General features: G+C 41.6%; 1 protein-coding gene across 2 annotated transcripts in view; it reads right to left on the bottom strand.

Annotated features, from left to right (window-relative positions):
* The window catches only part of EPHA3 (EPH receptor A3), a 508,285-nt gene that overhangs the window by 434,566 nt on the left and 48,101 nt on the right, over positions 1-25,618 (bottom strand). For both annotated transcript variants that reach the window (XM_077294091.1, XM_077294092.1), the window contains exon 2: positions 13,638-13,702. In XM_077294091.1, the coding sequence (XP_077150206.1) occupies positions 13,638-13,702 (65 nt within the window). The remainder of the gene's footprint in view (positions 1-13,637; positions 13,703-25,618) is intronic.

Here is a 25,618-nt window from a genome sequence, read left to right as displayed (position 1 = left end):
GTGTAACTGAATATTTTGGGGAACAACATTTTAGATTAACTCATAATTCATGAGTGGTATAATCATCAAATATGAAGAGATACATACATCAGAATAACACATGAAATTCCGCAATCTCAAACCGAAAAGATGAATTTTAAACGAAGTCCATGTCTAAGGGGCCCTACATGACGTCTCTATTTACTGTGCTTTGCCAATACACTGTAATATTGATGATCTATGCTTGTGATAGGTCATCACACCAGATAGGTACGATGGATATCAATATTGATATTAGCTCTGACAGCCAGATGTAAGAATTGTATAAAGCTGGGACATCACAGCTCCATACACTATCTTGTGGCTTTTCACATGTGCTGGAGATCAGCTCCAAATGTAACGAACGGGAGCCAAGAAATACAAATTAGCTTCCTTTAACAAGGAAAATAACTGTTTCTCTAGTGTCACCTATTGGAGGTAGCTACCACCCTATAAGTCAATATGCGACCCTTTAATAAGTCGTGCAACATGAGTAAGGATTGTAGACAAACGAGTATCTCCTTAAAAGGTCTCCTACTCATCTGTAGACAGTTGATTTGGGGTCTTTGCTCCTCATCAGTACAGAGTAGGGTATTGAATGGATGTATGAGAGGGGAGAATTAATTTGCATGTAATTTTTGTACCAGAAAGCATTGCCTGATTTGTAAGACTCCCTATGACAGCTGGCAGTTTCCATAAGTATAAACAGTACTCCCCCAAGATTGAAATGCAAAATGCAAATGTTGATCTAGAGGCGAGTGAATTTAATAACATAGTAACATAGTAAGGCCGAAAAAAGACATCTGTCCATCCAGTTCAGCCTATATTCCATCATAATAAATCCCCAGATCTACGTCCTTCTACAGAACCTAATAATTGTATGATACAATATTGTTCTGCTCCACGAAGACATCCAGGCCTCTCTTGAACCCCTCAACTGAGTTCGCCATCACCACCTCCTCAGGCAAGCAATTCCAGATTCTCACTGCCCTAACAGTAAAGAATCCTCTTCTATGTTGGTGGAAAAACCTTCTCTCCTCCAGACGCAAAGAATGCCCCCTTGTGCCCGTCACCTTCCTAGGTATAAACAGATCCTCAGCGAGATATTTGTATTGTCCCCTTATATACTTATACATGGTTATTAGATCGCCCCTCAGTCGTCTTTTTTCTAGACTAAATAATCCTAATTTCGCTAATCTATCTGGGTATTGTAGTTCTCCCATCCCCTTTATTAATTTTGTTGCCCTCCTTTGTACTCTCTCTAGTTCCATTATATCCTTCCTGAGCACCGGTGCCCAAAACTGGACACAGTACTCCATGTGCGGTCTAACTAGGGATTTGTACAGAGGCAGTATAATGCTCTCATCATGTGTATCCAGACCTCTTTTAATGCACCCCATGATCCTGTTTGCCTTGGAAGCTGCTGCCTGGCACTGGCTGCTCCAGGTAAGTTTATCATTAACTAGGATCCCCAAGTCCTTCTCCCTGTCAGATTTACCCAGTGGTTTCCCGTTCAGTGTGTAATGGTGATATTGATTCCTTCTTCCCATGTGTATAACCTTACATTTATCATTGTTAAACCTCATCTGCCACCTTTCAGCCCAAGTTTCCAACTTATCCAGATCCATCTGTAGCAGAATACTATCTTCTCTTGTATTAACTGCTTTACATAGTTTTGTATCATCTGCAAATATCAATATTTTACTGTGTAAACCTTCTACCAGATCATTAATGAATATGTTGAAGAGAACAGGTCCCAATACCGACCCCTGCGGTACCCCACTGGTCACAGCGACCCACTTAGAGACTATACCATTTATAACCACCCTCTGCTTTCTATCACTAAGCCAGTTACTAACCCATTTACACACATTTTCCCCCAGACCAAGCATTCTCATTTTGTGTACCAACCTCTTGTGCGGCATGGTATCAAACGCTTTGGAAAAATCGAGATATACCACGTCCAATGACTCACCGTGGTCCAGCCTATAGCTTACCTCTTCATAAAAACTCATTAGATTGGTTTGACAGGAGCGATTTATCATAAACCCATGCTGATATGGAGTTAAACAGTTATTCTCATTGAGATAATCCAGAATAACATCCTTCAGAAACCCTTCAAATATTTTACCAACAGTAGAGGTTAGACTTACTGGCCTATAATTTCCAGGTTCACTTTTAGAGCCCTTTTTGAATATTGGCACCACATTTGCTATGCACCAGTCCTGCGGAACAGACCCCGTCTAATAAGAAATAATGGTTCATCTATTACATTACTTAGTTCTCTTAGTACTCGTGGGTGTATGCCATCCGGACCCGGAGATTTATCTATTTTAATCTTATTTAGCCGGTTTCGCACCTCTTCTTGGGTTAGATTGGTGACCCTTAATATAGGGTTTTCAATGTTTCTTGGGATTTCACCTAGCATTTCATTTTCCACCGTGAATACCGTGGAGAAGAAGGTGTTTAATATGTTAGCCTTTTCTTCGTAATCTACAACCATTCTTTCCTCACTATATTTTAAGGGGCCTACATTTTCAGTTTTTATTCTTTTACTATTGATATAGTTGAAGAACAGTTTGGCATTAGTTTTACTCTCCTTAGCAATGTGCTTCTCTGTTTCCTTTTTGGCAGCTTTAATTAGTTTTTTAGATAAAGTATTTTTCTCCCTATAGTTTTTTAGAGCTTCAATGGTGCCATCCTGCTTTAGTAGTGCAAATGCTTTCTTTTTACTGTTAATTGCCTGTCTTACTTCTTTGTTTAGCCACATTGGGTTTCTCCTATTTCTAGTCCTTTTATTCCCACAAGGTATAAACCGCTTACAGTGCCTATTTAGGATGTTCTTAAACATTTTCCATTTATTATCTGTATTCTTATTTCTGAGGATATTGTCCCAGTCTACCAGATTAAGGGCATCTCTAAGCTGGTCAAACTTTGCCTTCCTAAAGTTCAGTGTTTTTGTGACTCCCTGACAAGTCCCCCTAGTGAAAGACAGGTGAAACTGTACAATGAGATGTTGGTCATATGAACCACTATAAGGTACATTCCATTCATACTGAATAACTTTGCTGCAAAGTGTATTTCCCTGTAAAAAAAAATCTATGATTTTCCGATTTTGGATTTCAGCAGATCCGCTTATCTCTAGTAAGTGCTTTAATCAATGTCTTTATTTTTTGTGGAGTTGCCACTTTAAATAATTGCTTTTTGTGCCACCTCTGTGACTAGATAATTCATACAGACATCCAGGCTGATTGCACAGTGATAACTAGATGGACCCTCAGCTGACAGAGCATGCAATAACATGTACTAGCACCAACTGGAAATACTAAGCCTTCCCTACAATGTACATCATTAAAAAAAAGAACAGGAATTTTTTTGATTCTCAAGATTTTTTTTCTTTTTGGACTCCAACAGTGTCAACCTAATCCATGGAGCCAAGAGGGATAAAATGAAAAAATGACGGACTGGGAAAATGTCTGTTTCAGGGTCTGGATTTCATTGCCTACTGACAATATGAATATATGGCTGACAATAAATAAAAGGTAACACTCCTTTAATATGGTTTTTCTTAGACTGGGTTCATTATTGGGTGAAGTGCTTAACAAAATAATAAAAATCCAGACAATTAATGTAATATATATTGTGCTGGTGATATACACTCACTGGCCACTTTATTAGGTACACCTGTCCAACTTCTTGTTAACACTTAATTTCTAATCAGCCAATCACATGGCGGCAACTCAGTGCATTTAGGCATGTAGACATGGTCAAGACAATCTCCTGCAGTTCAAACCGAGCATCAGTATGGGGAAGAAAGGTGATTTGAGTGCCTTTGAACGTGGCATGGTTGTTGGTGCCAGAAGGGCTGGTCTGAGTATTTTAGAAACTGCTGATCTACTGGGATTTTCACGCACAACCATCTCTAGGGTTTACAGAGAATGGTCCGAAAAAGAAAAAAAATCCAGTGAGCGGCAGTTCTGTGAGCGGAAATGCCTTGTTGATGCCAGAGGTCAGAGGAGAATGGGCAGACTGGTTCGAGCTGATAGAAAGGCAACAGTGACTCAAATCGCCACCCGTTACAACCAAGGTAGGCCTAAGAGCATCTCTGAACGCACAGTGCGTCGAACTTTGAGGCAGATGGGCTACAGCAGCAGAAGACCACACCGGGTACCACTCCTTTCAGCTAAGAACAGGAAACTGAGGCTACAATTTGTACAAGCTCATCGAAATTGGACAGTAGAAGATTGGAAAAACGTTGCTTGGTCTGATGAGTCTCGATTTCTGCTGCGACATTCGGATGGTAGGGTCAGAATTTGGCGTAAACAACATGAAAGCATGGATCCATCCTGCCTTGTATGGAGCATCTTTGGGATGTGCAGCCGACAAATCTGCGGCAACTGTGTGATGCCATCATGTCAATATGGACCAAAATCTCTGAGGAATGCTTCCAGCACCTTGTTGAATCTATGCCACGAAGAATTGAGGCAGTTCTGAAGGCAAAAGGGGTCCAACCCGTTACTAGCATGGTGTACCTAATAAAGTGGCCGGTGAGTGTATGTATCTGTATAAAAAATAAAATTACCCAAAAAGTAAAAATAATAAACTTTTCAACATACTCAGAATTTGAATTCTTCACCATTCTCCCACTCCCAAAAAACTCTGTCATAATCATGTGTCATGTGAGCTGGTTAGCCAATAAAACTCTGTTTATGTAACATGCTTACCATTGTGATGTCATTACAGTGAGCCAAGCAACGTGATGTCATCACTCAAGACTATAAAGAGATGTGTCAGGTTACGTAAAGAGCAGCAGTGTTGGGATTGGAGAAGAATTTCTAAAGATGAGCAGAAATGAACAAACTTGAATTTAAAAGTTAGTATCCGGTGCTAAAAGACGAACGCCTGACTTCTCTGGAAATCCACTGCAATGTTTGGAGTTACGGGGGAAGTTCGTTGCAGAGAGGGAGAGAATATCCCAGCTCAAAATTAAGGTCCCCATTGTTTTCAATGAGGTTTGGGTTCTGGTACAAGTTTGGGTTTGGTTCCGGTACCCGAACCGAAGTTTAGAATAAAGTTTTGGTCGGGTATCAGAACATTTGGGTTGAGTATTAAAACCAGAACTTCCAAGGGTCCGCTCATCCCTAAAGATGAGTACATCGAAAATTGTATTATTTTCATTTTTTGTGTTTTTTTATTTTAAATTAAATTTATTTTAATAGCAAAACAAATAATATACGTCACTAGTGATACCTGCGGGTCACATACAGGACATGCCTTCCTACAGTGTACATTTTTTCTAAAATGTATTAGACTTCATATATAGATCTATTGCAAATGTCTAACTTTCCATATGTGTTTTATCATTACTGGTGGAATAATAAAGAACTTGTAACTTTTCTAACTAGCCCCGCAGTGTTTCATATCAATTCTTTATAGCATATTCTTGATATAAAAATAAGGTGATCAGGGAATTACCAGATTCATATGGCCACCTTTATGTGCGGGAGTTGTGTGCGGTGCCTGGCTACCTACATATGAAGCATTACAGGAGCAGTAAAATTATATTTCTCCTATAATTTGTGTGAATAAAATGTAAGTGACAGATTTTGGCCACTATAGGTACATGGTGAGGATAGGAAACAACAATGATTAGTTTGATTTCGTAACTATTTGCAGTTACTAATCAGACTTTTATCAGCAGAAAATGTGACTCCAAAGATAAAAGTTTTAAAAGGAACTTTTCTATCCGTCTGTAGATCAGATTATGATAAACCAATATGACAAGATCCTCACTGTGACCAACTACGAATGTAGCTTTTCACAAATCTTTAAGGTTTTTGGGGGTAATTTATATTTCTTAATAGGAAATTTGACATTAGAACAAAATTACCACTCCATTTACCTCTGTGGGAATGACAAAGAAGCTCTGCCAGTCTTAGGGTAGGTGCATGAAGCAGAAACTCTACAAATTTTCTTTAAAAACTGTAAACTACACAGAAACTTGGGAGTTTCCTCACCCAAAATTCAGCAAAAAGACTCAAGCCCCAGATTTAGAATTTTGAAAAATTGCAAAATATTCGAGACTGTAACAATGTTGTGACTTTTAGAGTTTTCATTACATTTTTGCCCAGCTTCAAATTCACGACGAGTGTGGACAACAATGTATGGACTGACCGTAGGTGTCCTCACCTGTAGTCCTCAGCCTCATATATGTCTAGGAGTCTGTTGAGTTCAGGTCAGGCCATTGTAATCAATGTCATGTGTAAAACTGGTCTTATGGAAAATAATACAATGGTTGTCAACCATGGTTTCCCTAATATCCATTGACACAAAGAACTTTGAAAACCCATTTCTCAGGATTATTGGGGATCCCTGTGGTCAGACCCAAAAAGATTATACATTTTATTACCTATCCCATGGATAGGTAATAAATGTATTTCTTGGGAAAGTGGAGATGTTAAACCCCAGAAGTTCGGCTGTCACAGTGGTATTGCCTTCCTCACGGGGAGGGTGATGCCATGCCAGGAGGAGAGGAAAGATCTCTTTAGCAGGTACCACATACATACAACACGGTTCTGACTCCTTGCCAGAAGGGGGAGCTCTGATCCAGTTTGTGGGTGGCTCCCCCATATACATTCTGGCTGGAGGAAGAGTTAGGCAGTCTGTCAAAGTCAGGAAGAGAGTGGGAGCCATGCAGACATGAGGATCTGAAGCTCCTGTGAGGAAAGCTGGGGCTGTGCAGACACGTGGTTCTGTAGCTCCTGGAAAGGAAAACGAGAGACAGAACAGTTTGTAGAGAGTGTGAAGGATTAAAGAGCAAAGGGGAAGTTAAAAGCTGAAGGGGAGCTGCGACTGAGCTTCCTCCATGCTTGAAGTGCAAGAAACCGGTGGCCGGAAGACCGAGGTTGTGGGGGTAACTGTATGCCCCACAGCAGAAACTGGCGGACAGCAGATTGCAAGTCGCCTGTCCACCATTACACCTGAAGGCACAGCAACACATAGAGCCCGGAGTCATCTTAGAGACACCTGTAAAAAGGCTCGAGTTGCCTGCCATGCGGGTAGTGTCCTACCTAAAGGGACAGGGAGAAAGTGAGGACCTTGTGTGAGGCCTTAGGCAGCAAGGGACTACAACACAGCGCAGAAAGGAAGGCTTCCATCTCCTCCTGGCTAAGGGGATCTCAGAATCGCTTCCAGGCCGGCCAGACAGCATCATCACCTGTGATCCGTACCCTGGATTGTGGCTGCCCACTACAGTAAAAAGGTAAAGAGACTGCAACCTTGTGTCCTCCACTTCTTTCTGGCACTACACCATCTGTCATCCTTCCGTACTACACTGGGAGCCCTGGGGACTAAGCTTCACCTGTGGGAAGTCATACCATCCCAGCTGCAGTACCATCACCCAAGAGGACACCTTTAAGCAGCGTCAGTCATCCCTGACCGAATACCACAGGTGGCGTCACGAACACTACTACCATAGACTTTAGTTCCCATATACTCTTCCCTTTTATTGGACGCCCAGGGCCACAGACTGGGTCACTGCCACCGTGACACATCCCTTTAAGAACCGACCCAGTTCCGAGTACCCCACGGCCCTGACGGACGCTCCAGAGAATGCACAAAAGTATCCTCCACTGCTTGGAGTTAGTAAATTTCCAGGGGCAAAGATATACCAAAACTCTATAGCTTCATTGGCTATGTCGTATACATTTCTGTCTAAAGAAGAAGCAAAGGGCAGCATTTTCTCTACACAGCCCAATTCAAGTCAATGGAGCTGAGCTGCAGTACCTTCTCAGCCCTGAGTTGGAAGCGGCACTGTGCATAAAGGAAAATCTGAAGCAGTTGATGCCCTTTAGTAGTAATTCAACCACTTTTTAAAAGTGAGAAGTCCAATGATCAGACCCTAATTAGAGGCTAATTCTGGCCCATCTTGGCCATATGTTATAACTTGTGTTCTTAAGAAAACCCCTTACATCTTTACCATCTGCTCCATTTGCATTTCACTTTATAAAACATCATTATCAGTAAAGATGCATCTGTTCCAATCTTATTCTGCGGTACTTGACATGTCAGATGCACTGGGAAGCTTCGACTTCTCTTTCATCATCTTTTATATACTTCCAAGACATTTTATAGCTGTCTAGAAATGAAAGTCCGACGTGAGCTTTTTGTAGAGAACACAACAATTCGTAGATTAGACAATTCTATTTTAGAAGGTTTGGCACGTTGTCAGCGGCGAGGTGTGCCAGGACAGGCGGACACAATGATGACAGATATATTAAGTACCTGTGATAGAAAGCACTCGGACTGGAGGGACAGAGAGGATTACGCGGCCCGTGTCCGGATACATTTAATGAGTGAAGATAGAACATAAAATAGTGTCATCCTTTATAAACATATTCATTAATCCCTCTATCTGTCTTACCTAGACACAGGGAACATGCAGATATACACAACGTAAAATAATATGATGTGATGGTATATCATAGAGTTACCTCCAGCTATTTTTACATGGGGTGATATAATTTTACATCAAAAGCAATGGATTGTAAAACTGACCCATGTTGGACATCTGTAGAGAAATAAGCCAGTAGGTACTCTGTCCCCTGCCTAGCATTGGCATCATGATTGGCGCAGTGGTCACATCCATGGCAACTTACATATTATAACGTGGAAAATGCTGGGGCACAGGTATCCAGAACAGATCGCTATCCTATAAATCATTTTCATACCCAAAGCAAAGCCCTAAGAGGCCAGGTGTAGCTGTTTCCCTACCATAAAAAAAATACTATTTTCACCATTTTTCACTTCCATTTGCCCCCTTGGGTGCTACTAACACTTGCTGTTGGGGGCACATTCTGGACAGACTCAGTAAGCTAACAATACACTCTATTCCTCAAAATGACCCCAGCACACATTAAAATAATGTGAGTCCAGGGCTGGTGTAAAAATTTTGGCAGGATCACTTGATCATCTAATATCTAATTGGGCCTCCTGACATTGCCCTCATAGATGATGAGGTGAGAAGGATTGGGCGGGGATGTTGAATTGTAATGCCTGATCCTTTTGCTTCATGGGGAGACAGTCCGCTGCCAGACATGTTTACCAATGGCTTATTCCACTCTCCCAATTTAAAAACACATGTATGATCATTCGAGATGAGTGTGCATGTTTGCGGAGGAGTCAGAAGAGAAAGCTTATTAAGGTATATGGGCACACGTAAATCTCTTGTGGGAGTCCTTACAACTAGAGTGCCATGTTACTGTAGGTGCTCTCCTCCTTCCTTTACAAATAGGAGATGTACACCATTTCTTTCGGGGTAACAGTAGTATACTTACATCTCGGCTTAAAGATTGCACACTACTTTGAGACATGTTAATAAGGTGATGGAAAAATTTTAAAAACATATACTTTCCTAAGGCCGGTTTCACACGTCAGTGGCTCCGGTACGTGAGGTGACAGTTTCCTCCCGTACCGGAGACACTGACACACGTAGACCCATAAAAATCAATGCATCTGTTCAGATGTCATTGATTTTGTGCGGACCGTGTGCGGACCGTGTCTCCGTGTGCCAAACACGGAGACATGTCAGTGTTCGTGGGAGCGCACGGATTACACGGACCCAATAGAGTCAATGGGTCCGTGTAAAACACGTTCCCTGTAGCAGCGTTTGCTACAGAGAAAATATGAATGATAGTGTTTAAACTAAAGATCCATGTGTCCGCCGCCCCCCCACCCCCTGTGCGCCCCCCCCGCTGGTCAGAAAATACTTATCCGGGTCCCCCGTCGGCTGTCGCTCCTTCCTGGTCTGGCCGCGCCTCCTACTGTATGCGGCCGATTACACTCATGAATATGTGGCTCCACCTCCAATAGGGGCGGAGCCGCCTATTCATGAGTGTAAATGAGCGGCCCCACGTGACCGCATACAGTAAGCCGCGGCCAGACCAGGAAGGAGCGACTGCCGACGGGGGATCCGGGTGAGTATTTTCTGACCAGCGGGGGGGGCGCACAGGGGGTGGGGGGGCGGCGGACACATGGATCTTTATTTTAAACACTATTCTTCATATTTTCCCTGCAGCAAACGTTGCTGCAGGGATGATATGAATCGCAGCTTCAGCACCATGCAGAGTGGGTACCACACGCTCCGTGTGGTACCCACTCGCCATACGGGCGGCACACGTGTGCCGCAGGTATGGCCTCCGTGAGTTCCCAGGCACACGGACACGGATAACTCCGGTACCGATTTATTCCGGTACCGGAATTATCTGGACGTGTGGGACAGCCCTTAGAGACTGTTGATGCTCCACCCTACTGATGCCGGTGTTCTCACCAGTCTCTTAGCTTCCTTTCTTGGTGTCATGTGACTGCTCGTAACCACTGATTGTCTGCAGTGTTTGCATCTTGTCTGAGCCAGAAAAAAGCATTGCTCCAGCAGTGGTCTCTGGCAGTAAAAGGCAGCAGCAAATAATGTCTGGTAGGTGAATATCAATTTTATTTTTAGACCACTCAGTGTCTAAAAATTACCCAACAAGCCCATTTTTTATCCTTAGCATGATAAATGAGGCCGTGTGTCATATAATCTTACACGCATGCTCTCCTTCTCCTACTTTTTGTAATCTACCTAATGTATGTCATCAATATGTATTGGAGTAATGGTGGAGAGTATAAATGCAGAAAAGGACTACACAGAGTTTGTTTGTAGTCTGTTACCATGGAGACGCATATGTTTTCATACTAGCTGTAGAAATACCTTTGTAAGACATTTTTAAGCAAGTTTTTTTTTTTTAAATGTGTCCAGTTGACAGATTTACTTTAAAGGCCAAGTGCCTTAAAAATGCGTAACGATGGTTTAGAGTGAAATTTTATTGTCTTTAGCAGCGCTACATGATAAAGTCAACAATTTGCTCCGGCGGTTTTTGGAGAGTTCAGAAAAGTGACACGGGTTAAACATCTAACTTGAAAGATGTTGGGTATGATTATGAGAGCCAAGTACATATCTGAGAATTTTAGGTCAACTGCCAAGTATGTGGTTAATGCTGCAGAAACACAGCTGGATTAAGCCGCTTGGTAATGAGTGGAGTCGGATTTGGTGGTGTGAAATTGCAGCATATTTTTAATAAGAGAACAAAGATGTGACAGGTTTTCCAAGCGTCAGACATTTCCAGTTGTGCCCCAGAAACTTTACGAAAAAAAAAAAGGATAGACCGTCACAAAGTAATTACTATTTATCAACGTCTATCATTAGCAACTGTGAGGCTGGATCTTAGCGTATCCGATTATGCCAAGTGTAAAAAAACGTATTCATGGGATACTTAGCTCTCCCTGGGGGAGATTTATTAAGCCATGTGCACCAGTTTACTAGCAGAAATAAGTCACAAATTTTGATGCACACCTGTTTGGCCCCAAGATTTGCAACTTTTTTTTTTATATGCTGCTCGGAGTTGTGATATATTTTATTGCTTGGCTTCTTGTGAGGGGTGCAGGCCAAGAGCTTTACTATAATTCACACCAACAATTGTTTGGAAATGATAGAAGATATTAATTCCACCTATGCCAATGTATGCTAGTGTGCAGCTTATAGCCGTGAATATATACAGTATATATATAATTGTTGTATATTGCATCTAGAACAATTATGAAAAAATACATGTACCGTACATACGGTATATTTATTTACAGTATATATAAACTTTTTTTTTTTTTTCATAATTTTTCTAGATCCAATCTTTAACCATTGTTGATCCATGTGTCCATTTTTAACATCAGTGTGTCTTTTTCCTTGTATGCAAAAAAAAAAATTAACCTTATCTCACCCATCATATAGTAAAAACTTGACAGCACTCAGATGACACACCGATGACATCAGTGTGCTGTCCGTTTTTTTTTCCTCACAGACCCATTGGTTTGAATGGCTAAAAGTAGAAACCTTTTATGTATTCTTTTTTTTTTTTTTTGTGGATGCCCGGTCAGCAAAAAAATGGACATGTGAACAGCACCATACACTAGGTACATTATCTATCCAGGAAAAACAAAGATAGAAAAAAATGGATATCTGAAGAAGGGCCAAGACTGCTTTTATTAGAAAAGCTGGGTAACAATTATCATTACCACTACTGCAGCTATCATTAAACTTTCACGCAGCTTTCAAGCACTCTCTCATTGGCAAATCTGCCATGTAGACGTTGTAATTGGGGCTTTAGCAAGCTGAGTTATAAGCGCCTCCACATTGGTAGCTATCTTTCAAGTGTTTTCAAAAACAGATTGAACTAAAAAAAGTTAAAACCACGTAGATGAAAAAATTAAGGATCGCTGTCTTGCTTCATTCACTATTTACAGCCTATATTCCATTACTTTTTTCATGCTGTGGTCAATGTAATTTTTATATGTCCCAGAGGAAGCGTGACTTAAAGGCGAAACGGCCACCAGTCTCCACAATCTCTGTTTGGAGCCGCAAATAAAGCTTATTATAATGCGCAGTGGTGAGTGCGCCATTTTTTCAATTACTTTATTAATTTTTAGCTCATACCCAGAAGCAACAAATGAAAGTCCAGTTAGATTATAAAAAAAACACTATGGTAAATATGCACAGAACTCATTAATAACATAACTCAAACTATAAATGTTATACAATTTATACTAAAGGGACTGGAGATAGGATTAAGAATGGGTCTCGGCCAAGGTGATGACCCAGGTATTGGTGATGAGTATATGGACAGCTCTCCTCCACCTCCCGGTGTCCTCATGCCTTTAATAATGTATTTCTAACCATATCAATCCAAACTGGCATGGTTGGGATTTGTCAGATGTGCCATGAAACTGCTCTAAAGGACTTAAATTACATAGGAAAAGAATCTGATAGCCAAGTCCATAATAGTAAATAGAAAGGTTTTATTAATTTCAGGATGATGATAATAGATAGAACAGAAATAATTGATTCCTTCCTAAAGAAAAATCAAGGGGTTTTACAACCAACTCAGACCAATCATTACCTGTAAGATTAGTCTGACTGGTCAGAAATCTGTCTGTGTAGTCAGTTTTATTCATGAGGTCCTCATATGGGGTTGCATGAGCTTGCGTTATCTGTTCTAATCTGCTATCACATATGCCTTGAAGAAAGCAAAAAATTATATATATATACAGTATTTAACTGCTAATTTTTGGTGCCGAAAACCATTACCACTGAAGTGCGGAGGATGTGAATGTGAGCAGTGCCAGATTCTGTTTTTTCTGTATTATTTTTTCATATACGTATATACCGTATACCGTACCGTATTCCGTATATTGTTTTTCCTTGAAGAAATATCTGACAGTAGAGTAGATATTGGAGTATTAATGCCTGCCTGAAAAATACATTTTAAATAAAGAAAAGCCACAGGTCCAAGGGGTTTTGATTTGATAAAACACAAGCATTTCGAGTGGCCGGGGATGAGAAGTCTTCTACAAGGTATTTTAGAAATAAACACAAACCATCTTCCTGTGCTGAAAACATTTTTTTCTTCCTTTAGTTTGACATCCAGAAGAGGCTTAGCAATTCTGCAGCGTACCATGAAAAAGGAAACAGTCGTTAAATAGCATATTGTTCTGAAACAGCATTTTCCCATTTCACAGTCTAGTAAACTCACCCCGTGTGACGGATAGGAGATCCAGCCCAGCTCCCCCTGAATTGCTTTTGAATCCAGCAGATTAACTACAAAAGAAGAGAAAATAAAAATAAATAAACAACCTGGAATGAGATATCTGTCTGCGTCCAGTTAACCTACAAGACGTGTTTATTTGTCATCCCGCAAAGGGGTTCATTTTTTCAGGTGGTCTGGTAGGTCGGAACGAAGAAAAGAGAGATGAAACAGGGTCTTCTACATGGGAACACTAGGACCACAAAGGAGTTGGAGGTTTTTAAAACAAACACTCAGCAAGTACTCGGGAGGAAACTCCAACTAAATTATTAACAAAGAACTATTAATTAGATAAGTTCAGCAGTATTATCGGGACACATCTTGTGCCATGAGCTAAGAGGTCTTGACTTGATGGCTCATTCCTTCTCTGACCTATCACACCTCACTGTATGAAGTCTTAGTACACAATGGTCAACAAAATAATGCACAACAACATGACCTTCTGCCATTTGATTTCCGGCCAAGCTAAGGTTAGGCATTTCTCCATGGTGTTGTGTATTTTACAAACTTTGTTTGCATTGAACAATTTAACGAGCCATTCCTTCTAGAATGTGTAGTGTCTAGGTGCCTACCATGTTCACAGGAAATATACAATCGGTGGGTGTCCGACCACTGGGGCATCAATCTATGCTCAGAAGGGTTCCAGCAATCATATATGTATCAGCAACTATACATTTATCACCTAATATGCTTTTAAAGGATATATTCGAGCACTTTCATGAATAGATTGCTATCTCACTGACCCACACTGTAGTCTACATAAAAGACAGGGTGTTCTATAGTAAACACCCAAAATCCAAACTGCCTTCTCCCCCACTATGTGACTAACTATTGCTATCAAAGACTAGCCTGAAATGTATTTCATCTACATTATGCCCACGTGGCTCAGTGGTTAGTAAAGTACCCTAGGCAGAGCTGGGGTACTTGGTTCCTACCAAGGACTAAACCTCCATGGAGTTTGCATGCTCGTTGTATTTGTGTGGGTTTCCTCAATACCCCAGATACTGATACTGAATTTAGATTGTAAGCTTATGGGACAGTGAGTGATAGCAATGTCTGAAAAGCACTAAAAAATATCTTGGTCTAATATAAGCAAGTATAATAAATAAATGCACCACTGCGACTAATGTTGCATGTCTTCTGAAGATGGTAATCACCTCCACAGGTTCTGATCATTCAGTGAAATGATGGGACGAAACCAAAATTGACCACTCAATGGCAGTGTGTGAAAATTACAATCAATAAAGAGGTATAAGAAAATTTTACACACTATAGGCAACCGCGTAAATCGGTCTGAGCACAGAACGCTAAAGCTCGGAGTGGCTGCGGGTCTCCTGACCTGAATGTAACATATGAAGCTGTCATGCTTCAGGTTGGGAGAGCCACAGCCAGTCCGTGCATTTTGGTCTGAGATTAGACTAAGATTCACAGATGTCTGAATGAGCCCTTACTTGGACTTCAGACATCTGATGGTGCTCAGCCGCATAAAGGAAACAGTTCCAATTGCATAGACACTCCTTTAGATTAGAAAATATGGAGGCACTCACTGGTCCATAAAATGTAACCTCTTTATGCCATAAAATGTAAAAACAGCATGGAATACATGTACACATATGGATATGAGCCGTTTCGCACTGGTCAGGATCTTCTTCCCAGTCCCTTTGTGAACCAGACACATCTGATGGTGCTCTGCTGAATAAAGGACACAGATCCAATTGTATGGACTCGCCTCAAGAAAAGAAAACATGGCGGCACTTACTGGTACATAAAATATAAACTCTTTATTCCATCAAATTTAAAAACAGAGTGGGCAGGGTCCTCGCCCCGCTGTATCAGTGTGTAATTGTTAGTTTGTTTACTGTAAGTGATATCTGTTTATTTGTATGTAAACCCTTCTCATATACGGCACCATGGAATCAATGGTGCTATATAAATAAATAATAATAATAATACATATGGATATCAGTCGTTTCGCACTGGCTAGGCGCTTCTTCCCGGTCCCTTTGTGAACCTGACACATCTGATGGCGCTCAGACGAATAAAGGACACAGTTCCAATTGTATAGACACTCCTTAAAAATAGTAAATATGGCAGCACTCACTGATACGTAAAATATAAACTCTTTATTCCATCAAAATTAAAAACAGCGTGGAGGGCTTGGATACATATGGATAACGTCTGTTTCGCACTGGCCAGCCGCTTCTTCATGGTCTCTTTGTGAACATGACACATGCCAACTATATTTCCACATGTTTTCATGTAACTTTTACTTTATAAGCATGAATGTAATAATGTTCTAGGTAAAATCACGTTTATGTACGTTCTAAGGCATTTGTAGGAATGCAGTTACTAACGATATTAAAAAACACTCATCCTGGTCACATTGATATAAAAAATGTTTAAAGTACATTTTGTCCTGTTTACTTAACAGATTTAATATCACAAATACACAACAAAACACATCTCCTTCCAGATACAATGGATGAAAAAACTAATATTGCTTATGGAAGTGATTTTATAGTCTAACATGATCGCTAAAACTATGTGCGGCAAACAGGAAAATCAATAACGTTCCGGTATCAGTAACGCAACTCAATCAGAAAACAGAACAACAATTACTCAGACAAATACACACAATCCTCCCTCCTTAGTAAGAGAAAATCAATGTCTTAGCTCGTTTTCATTAGCGCGACTTGTAGACTGCGGGCGCAATCAATAAACATCATGAACGAAAATGACAGGAAGGAGAGGACAGGCCTACCACTTATCACTGGGCTGCCACACTCTGCCCGCTCACGTGTAATTCATGGCATTCTCTTTACATTTACTATTGCTATAGTCAGCGCATGTCTACAGATATATTTATTGTGGGAGTGATTATTTCCTTGTAAAAAAGAGCCAAAGAAAATTCTTAAAGGAGCCTAACAAGTGCTCACATCTTTCTACTCTGAAGATCAGTCTGCTAATTAGCTCTTTGCTGGAAGAAAGAAAAAACTATCTCATAAGAACCTCTTAAAAGTAGCTGCCCTGTAAGTCAATGTTTGACCCTAATTCACAGGGTAGCAACCTCTACAACAAGAGATTAGCATGATAGCTTTCTTTCATTTAAGGACAGACGCCATTTGCATGTTTTCCTATCATGCATTGTCAATAAGGCTTCATAATAAGTAGGTAGATTTAAAGGTAACCTGTCACTAGGATTGTGCTACCGCATCTGGGAGCAACATGATGTAGGGGCAGAGACCCTGATTCCAGCAATGTATCTTTATCTGCCATTCCTCTGAATGCTGAGCTCTGTATAACCCCGCCCACACCACTGATTGGCAACTTTCTGTGTGCATAGGCAGAAAGCTGCCAATCAGTGGTGGAGGTGGGGTTATACAGAGGTCATGAATATGGAGGACTACCTGGCAGCAGGTTTATTAGTCTTCTAAGTGATCATCTCCTACTGGTAAAAGTGATTTTATCAAAACTACAGCAAACAGCCCAGTAAGTTACACATCACACGAATCAGGGTCTCTGTTTTTGCATTAGGTTCCTCAAAGATTAGGTGGCAAAAACCTGGTGACAGATTCCCTTTAAGTAATGTCACTTACCCCCCCAAAAAAGAGGAGTCTAGTACATTTGAGCTTGAAGTTGTTGCTGATCAGGTCCTTAGAAATTCCATATCAAACCAAATAGCAAAGAAACCAGTGGACATATGAAAAAATGAATGAGAATCCTTCAAGATAAAAGTAGAACATAAGAGTATAAGAAGGTGTTATTAACGTGCTGTGATGTCGACTAGGGATGAGTGGAACAATCCACAGAGGATTGATTTCAATTAGATTTTTTGGCATTTGTAGGCCACTGCAAACTGTAATACTCTGAGACTCGAATTGAAAGGATTGGCCAAAATAAAAAATGATCGGCGCCATTTGACACACTGCTGAAGACTCAGAGAGTGGGCTAATGGCGCCGGGTTCCCAAAAATGCCCTGCAGCGATCACACCACATTGTATGGGATGAGTGATCATAGACATATATTTGGAAAGCTTCTGTAAAAATCATAGACCGTATTCAGCCGATTGAAAGTCTTATCTGAGCTCTAGAAAACCTAAACATCTACTCAACTAAATTCGGGAGAGGAGAGAGAACTCTGCTGACCATAAGGTGTTACAGTCTACTGGAGAAAGAGACGTAGGCTGGGCTCACATGGCCATATGTGTTCTCTCATGCGAGAGAATTGGGCCCATTATGCTAAGGACACTCGGCTCAAAATCTGTCAGAGTTGAGTTGAGTGTCATCTGAGTGTAATCCAGTTCTCTGGAATGACGGTATCGTATCACAGGTGTGGAGAAGAAAGAGAACTTAATTTATCCATCTTCTCCATTGGCAGAAGTCAGACTGCACTTGGATGACATGTGAGTGCAGTCAAAAGTTTCACAAAAAAATGGGTGCATGTAATCCGAATTCCGGAGCCGCTTGCAGCATGCTGCAATTTTTTTCTCAGTCGGCATGAGAAAAAAGCAGATCTGCCTTGCCCCATAATATAACATTGGGACAAGTGCTATCTGATAAACCATTTTGCAGCATTCGGCCGTGTTATACGCTCGTGTGAGCGAGCATTTACCCAGTGACTCTGGAGAAGGAAAACAACTCTGCCGTACAAACTGAGCTCCGCTGGGAACCACTTATCTGTGATGGTCCCGGTACTGACCACTGTACAAGGTATAAACTTGCGGATTGATCCACTGACCTCTAGTCCGCTAATTACAAATTAATTACATGTAGCAAGCTAACTCATAAGCCCACTGTTTGCATTTTAAGAACTGATAAACTTTTTATTTTCTTTACGATTCCATGTAATGTGCTGCAACATATAGCATGTAAGATATAAAATTATAATATAATAATAAACCAAAATATAATCTGATACAGCCACAAGAAATGCACACGGTGTGTACTAATACTGCACTGAACAACAGACGTGTGTGGCCAATAAAGGGATTTATCCATTCTGATATTTTTAGAGAGCCAAATACATACATTTTTTATTATTATTTTTATTTTATTTTTTTATGGTGCAGACCTTTTCTCACCTCCGGAGAGCCAAATATATATTTATTATTATTATTATTATTATTTTTACTGAACAGACCTTATCTCACCTATGGAGAGCCAAATATTTAGCGATGGAAGGATAACTGCGGAGAGTTGTGTGATTGTGGCTACTGCCAGCGCTGATCACACCGCACAGAGAATCATTGCTTGTAATAAGTGTTTACCAAAGCAAAGTAAGATGTTTCTATAAATACAGAACGTGCTATTCCTGGCAGCTGGATGTACAGCGCTAAAGGCCACAAGTGAGAGTTAAAGGGGCCTAAAACGTGCAGGATAATAGCATAAAAAAGAAACATAAAGTCAACGATTCAAAGACCACACATAAAATGAATGTTCGCCAAATGTAGTATTCTGAAAAAAGTTATTACACATAATTACCATTTATTTGTTTTGTGTTTTGCTTTTAATAAAGTCCACTCAAAACAGAGCGTTATGGATTCCTTTCTATGTAGATTTTTCTGATCTCATGCATAAGTTTTCTATTGAAGTTTTTTTTAATGGCAAGAAATATCAGAACCCATCACAGAAAACAGTGTGAACAGCGCCTGAGCAACAACTACAGTTTTCCTATGATTCCATACACCTCCGTTTCCTAGTGTGGCTAATGTTTTAAGAGCCCAGGCTGTTTCTGATTATACCCCATCACCAGGCCCCCTGCGTTCCTACAGAAATAAACTGCGATCACCATCGGGGAATTACAGATTGGTGTGACCGGCCGCAAAGTGAATTTATAAAACGCTTCCTTCTACAATGAGGCCTTCAGTTCTACTGAAATACACAAGTCCAAATCCAAGCAAAATAGTTCTTCAGGACTTAGCAGAACACATAAGACACAATCTAGATGTGGAAAAAGGAGCCAACAATAGCGAAATATATAATCCGACCTGAGGATTAGAAGAAGATTCTATTTTCCCACAAGGATATGTTTAATCAATGGCAAACAGTCAACTGCTCAACCCAAACCAATGTATCTTGGCTAAAAATCATTTCTTTTATTATTGGTTCAGAAATTGGAACAATATAAAATTGCCGTGTAGCCTGTCCTCAGGAACTCTCTAACCCTGTCTAATGTCAAGGCAGCGGAAGATTTACAGGGATATACAATTTTGTTTTTTAATTGATGGCCAATCCATATGGTCTGGGGGTGGCACTGATATGACAGGACTAATGATGAGCGAGTGTGCTCGTTACTCGAGTTTTCCGAGCATGCTCAGGTGATCTTGGGCGTGCTCGTAGATTATGTTTGTGTCCCCGCAGCTGCATGATTTGCGGCTGCTAGACAGCCGGAATACATGTGGGGATCCCCTAACAAACAGGCAATCCCTGCATGTGTTCAGGCTGCCTAGCAGCCGCAAATCATGCAGCTGCGGGGACACAAACATAATATACGAGCACGTCCAAGATACTCGGAGACCACCCGAGCATGTTCGGAAACCTTGAGTAACGAGCACACTCACTCATCACTAGACAGGAGGAGAGCAATGTTGATACTGGCCGTCTGCTCTCCTGACCTGAGAGTGATGGCAGCATAGAAATACGCGACATTGTCACCCTCAGGTCAGGAGAGGTGCCGAGCCAGTCCGTGCTGTGCAATGCGATCATCGCACGAGAAGATGCTACTGCGCCGGCGACAACATTTTGCTAGAGGAAAAACTTGTCTATATACTGTATGCTGTATATGGAGGAGTGGGACTTGTCTATATACTGTATGATATGTGTGGGAGGGGGACTTGTCTATATACTGTATGATACGTGTGGGGAGGGGGACTTGTCTATATACTGTATGATATGTGTGGGAGGGGGACCTGTCTATATACTGTATGATACGTGTGGGGAGGGGGACTTGGCTATATATTGTATGCTGTATATGGAGGAGTGGGACTTGGCTCTACAGTGGGGAAAAAAGCATTTAGACAGCCACCAATTGTGTAACTTCTCCCACTTAAAAAGATGAGAGAGGCCTGTAATTCGCATCATGGGTAGACCACAACTATGAGAGTCAAAATGAGAAAACAAATCCAGAAAATCACCTTGTCTGATTAGGTAAGGATTTATTTAGCAAATTATGGTGGAAAATAAGTATTTGGTGATTAACAAAAGTTCATCTCAATATTTTTAAGTGAGAGAACTTGCACAGTTGGTGGCTGACTAAATACTTTTTTCCCCATTGTGTATGTTATGTGGGGGGGACTTGTCTATATACTGTATGCTATATGTGGGGGAGGGGACTTGTCTATATACTGTATGCTATATGTGGGGGAGGGGACTTGTCTATATACTGTATGCTATATATGGGGGAGGGGGACTTGTCTATATACTGTATGCTATATGTGGGGGAGGGGGACTTGTCTATATACTGTATGTGGGGGAGGGAGACTTGTCAGTATACTGTTTGATATGTGTGGAGGAGGAAGACTTGTCTATATACTGTATGCTATGTGTGGGAGTCGGGGACTTGGCTATATTTCGGGGAAGGGGACTTGTCAATATACTGTATGGTATGTATGGGGTAGGGAGGCTTGTCTATATACTGTATGCTATGTGTGGTGGAGGGGGAATTTTCTATATACTATATGCTATGTGTGGAGGAGGTGGCCTTGGCAATAGGTGGGGAAGAGGGACTTTTCTATATACTGTTTTCTATGTGTGGAAGGAGGGGGACTTGTCTATATACTGTTTTCTATGTGTGGGGGAGGGGGACTTGGCTATATACTGTTTACTATGTGTGGGGAAGGGGGACTTGGCTCTCTATGCTGTATGTGGAGAGGGAGACTTGGCCTTGGGTATATATGCTATATGTGCAAGAGGGGAACTTGGCTGTATGTACTATGTATGTGGGTGGGGACTTGGCTGTATATACTATGTATGGGGGATGGGGACTTGGCTGTATATGCTATGTATGGGGGATGGGGACTTGGATGTATATACTTTGTATGGGGGATGGGGACTTGGTTGTATATACTATGTATGGGTGATGGGGACTTGGCTGTATATACTATGTATGGGGGATGGGGACTTGGCTGTATATACTATGTATGTGGGATGGGGACTTGGCTGTATATACTATGCATGGGGGATGGGGACTTTGCTGTATATGCTATGTATGGGGGATGGGGACTTGGATGTATATACTTTGTATGGGGGATGGGGACTTGGTTGTTTATACTATGTATGGGGGATGGGGACTTGGATGTATATACTATGCATGGGGGATGGGGACTAGGCTGTATATACTATGTATGGGGGATGGGGACTTGGCTGTATATACTATGTATGGGGGATGGGGACTTGGATGTATATACTATGTATGGGGGTGCGGACTTGGCTGTATAAACTATGTATGGGGAATGGGGACTTGGCTGTATATACTATGTATGGGGGGATGGGGACTTGGCTGTATATACTATGTATGGGGGGATGGGGACTTGGCTGTATATACTATGTATGGGGGGATGGGGACTTGGCTGTATATACTATGTATGGGGGGATGGGGACTTGGCTGTATATACTATGTATGGGGGGATGGGGACTTGGCTGTATATACTATGTATGGGGGATTGGGACTTGGCTGTATATACTATGTATGGGGGATGGGGACTTGGCTGTATATACTATGTATGGGGGATGGGGACTTGGCTGTATATACTATGTATGGGGGATTGGGACTTGGCTGTATATACTATGTATGGGGGATGGGGACTTGGCTGTATATACTATGTATGGGGGGATGGGGACTTGGCTGTATATACTATGCATGGGGGATGGGGACTTTGCTGTATATGCTATGTATGGGGGATGGGGACTTGGATGTATATACTTTGTATGGGGGATGGGGACTTGGTTGTTTATACTATGTATGGGGGATGGGGACTTGGATGTATATACTATGCATGGGGGATGGGGACTAGGCTGTATATACTATGTATGGGGGATGGGGACTTGGCTGTATATACTATGTATGGGGGATGGGGACTTGGATGTATATACTATGTATGGGGGTGCGGACTTGGCTGTATAAACTATGTATGGGGAATGGGGACTTGGCTGTATATACTATGTATGGGGGGATGGGGACTTGGCTGTATATACTATGTATGGGGGGATGGGGACTTGGCTGTATATACTATGTATGGGGGGATGGGGACTTGGCTGTATATACTATGTATGGGGGGATGGGGACTTGGCTGTATATACTATGTATGGGGGGATGGGGACTTGGCTGTATATACTATGTATGGGGGATTGGGACTTGGCTGTATATACTATGTATGGGGGATGGGGACTTGGCTGTATATACTATGTATGGGGGATGGGGACTTGGCTGTATATACTATGTATGGGGGATTGGGACTTGGCTGTATATACTATGTATGGGGGATGGGGACTTGGCTGTATATACTATGTATGGGGGGATGGGGACTTGGTTGTTTATACTATGTATGGGGGATGGGGACTTGGATGTATATACTATGCATGGGGGATGGGGACTAGGCTGTATATACTATGTATGGGGGATGGGGACTTGGCTGTATATACTATGTATGGGGGATGGGGACTTGGATGTATATACTATGTATGGGGGTGCGGACTTGGCTGTATAAACTATGTATGGGGAATGGGGACTTGGCTGTATATACTATGTATGGGGGGATGGGGACTTGGCTGTATATACTATGTATGGGGGGATGGGGACTTGGCTGTATATACTATGTATGGGGGGATGGGGACTTGGCTGTATATACTATGTATGGGGGGATGGGGACTTGGCTGTATATACTATGTATGGGGGGATGGGGACTTGGCTGTATATACTATGTATGGGGGATTGGGACTTGGCTGTATATACTATGTATGGGGGATGGGGACTTGGCTGTATATACTATGTATGGGGGATGGGGACTTGGCTGTATATACTATGTATGGGGGATTGGGACTTGGCTGTATATACTATGTATGGGGGATGGGGACTTGGCTGTATATACTATGTATGGGGGGATGGGGACTTGGCTGTATATACTATGTATGGGGGGATGGGGACTTGGCTGTATATACTATGTATGGGGGGATGGGGACTTGGCTGTATATATACTATGTATGGGGGATGGGAACTTGGCTGTATATACTATGTATGAGGGATGGGGACTTGGCTGTATATACTATGTATGGGGAATGGGGACTTGGCTGTATATACTATGTATGGGGATGGGGACTTGGCAGTATATACTATGTATGGGGGATGGGGACTTGGCTGTATATACTATGTATGGGGGATGGAGACTTGGCTGTATATACTATGTATGGGGTGGGGACTTGGCTGTATATACTATGTATGGGGGATGGGGACTTGGATGCATATACTATGTATGGGGGATGGGGACTTGGCTGGATATATACTATGTATGGGGGATGGGGACTTGGCTGTATAAACTATGTATGGGGAATGGGGACTTGGCTGTATATACTATGTATGGAGATGGGGACTTGGCTGTATATACTATGTATGGGGTGGGGACTTGGCTGTATATACTATGTATGGGGATGGGGACTTGGCAGTATATACTATGTATGGGGGATGGGGACTTGGCTGTATATACTATGTATGGGGGATGGGGACTTGGCTGTATATATTATCTATAGGGGATGGGGACATGGAGGTATATACTATGTATGGGGATGAGGACTTGGATGTATATACTATGTATGAGGGAAGGGGACTTGGATGTATATACTATGTATGGGGGATGGGGACTTGGCTGTATATACTATGTATGGGGGAAGGGGACTTGGCTGTATATACTATATACAGGGGATGGGGACTTGGGGGTATATACTATGTATGGGGATGGGGACTTGGATGTATATACTATGTATGAGGGAAGGGGACTTGGGGGTATATACTATGTATGGGGATGGGGACTTGGCTGTATATACTATGTATGGGGGATGGGGACTTGGATGTATATACTATGTATGGGGGATGGGGACTTGGATGTATATACTATGTATGGGGGATGGAGACTTGGCTGTATATACTATGTATGGGGTGGGGACTTGGCTGTATATACTATGTATGGGGGATGGGGACTTGGGGGTATATACTATGTATGGGGATGGGGACTTGGCTGTATATACAATGTATGGGGGATGGGGACTTGGCTATATATACTATGTATGGAGGACGGGGACTTGGCTATATGTAGTAAGTGTGGGGCAGTTGTATCCTCTATAAATTGATGTTATGGAGGCAGCTTTATTGTAAATGTATATGTATCTGCCATCACCTACTGTATCCTCACCCATCACTTGTAGACTGTGAGCCCTCACGGGCAGAGTCCTCTATCCTCTTGTACCAGTTGGTGACTCATTTTGTTCAAAATTGTTATAGTTGTATTTTTATTAAAGTATACCCCTTTTCACATATAAAGCGCCATGGAATAAATGGATCTATAATAATAATATATGTAGTGTATGCAATGTGTGAGGAGGAGGAACACTTTATAGAGTACAGTCATCATATGGAGCCTTTCTGTGAATGCTATGTATGGCGTGAAAGGTGCACTATAGGTAGATCATTTTGTGGTGTAAAGGTCTTTGTTTTTTACATCCGTGTTACATCCATGTTGTTGACAGACAGAATATGGGGCAGTTCAAATATCCCTAATTATATATTATTGATATAATAAAGATACGATCCCATCCTTTCACTTCTTCTAAAAAAAAGTAACAGGGGTAAATCTTTCCATTACATGTGCCACAAAAGTGGTTCTAACGCACTACGACATCAATGTGATGGTGCAGACACTGACATTATGTTCAGAGTCAACAGC

This window comes from Ranitomeya variabilis, chromosome 3 (genome assembly GCF_051348905.1).
Source record: "Ranitomeya variabilis isolate aRanVar5 chromosome 3, aRanVar5.hap1, whole genome shotgun sequence".
Lineage (NCBI taxonomy): Eukaryota > Metazoa > Chordata > Amphibia > Anura > Dendrobatidae > Ranitomeya > Ranitomeya variabilis.
Note: the sequence above shows the minus strand (reverse complement) of the source record. Positions and strands in the feature narration are given on the sequence as shown.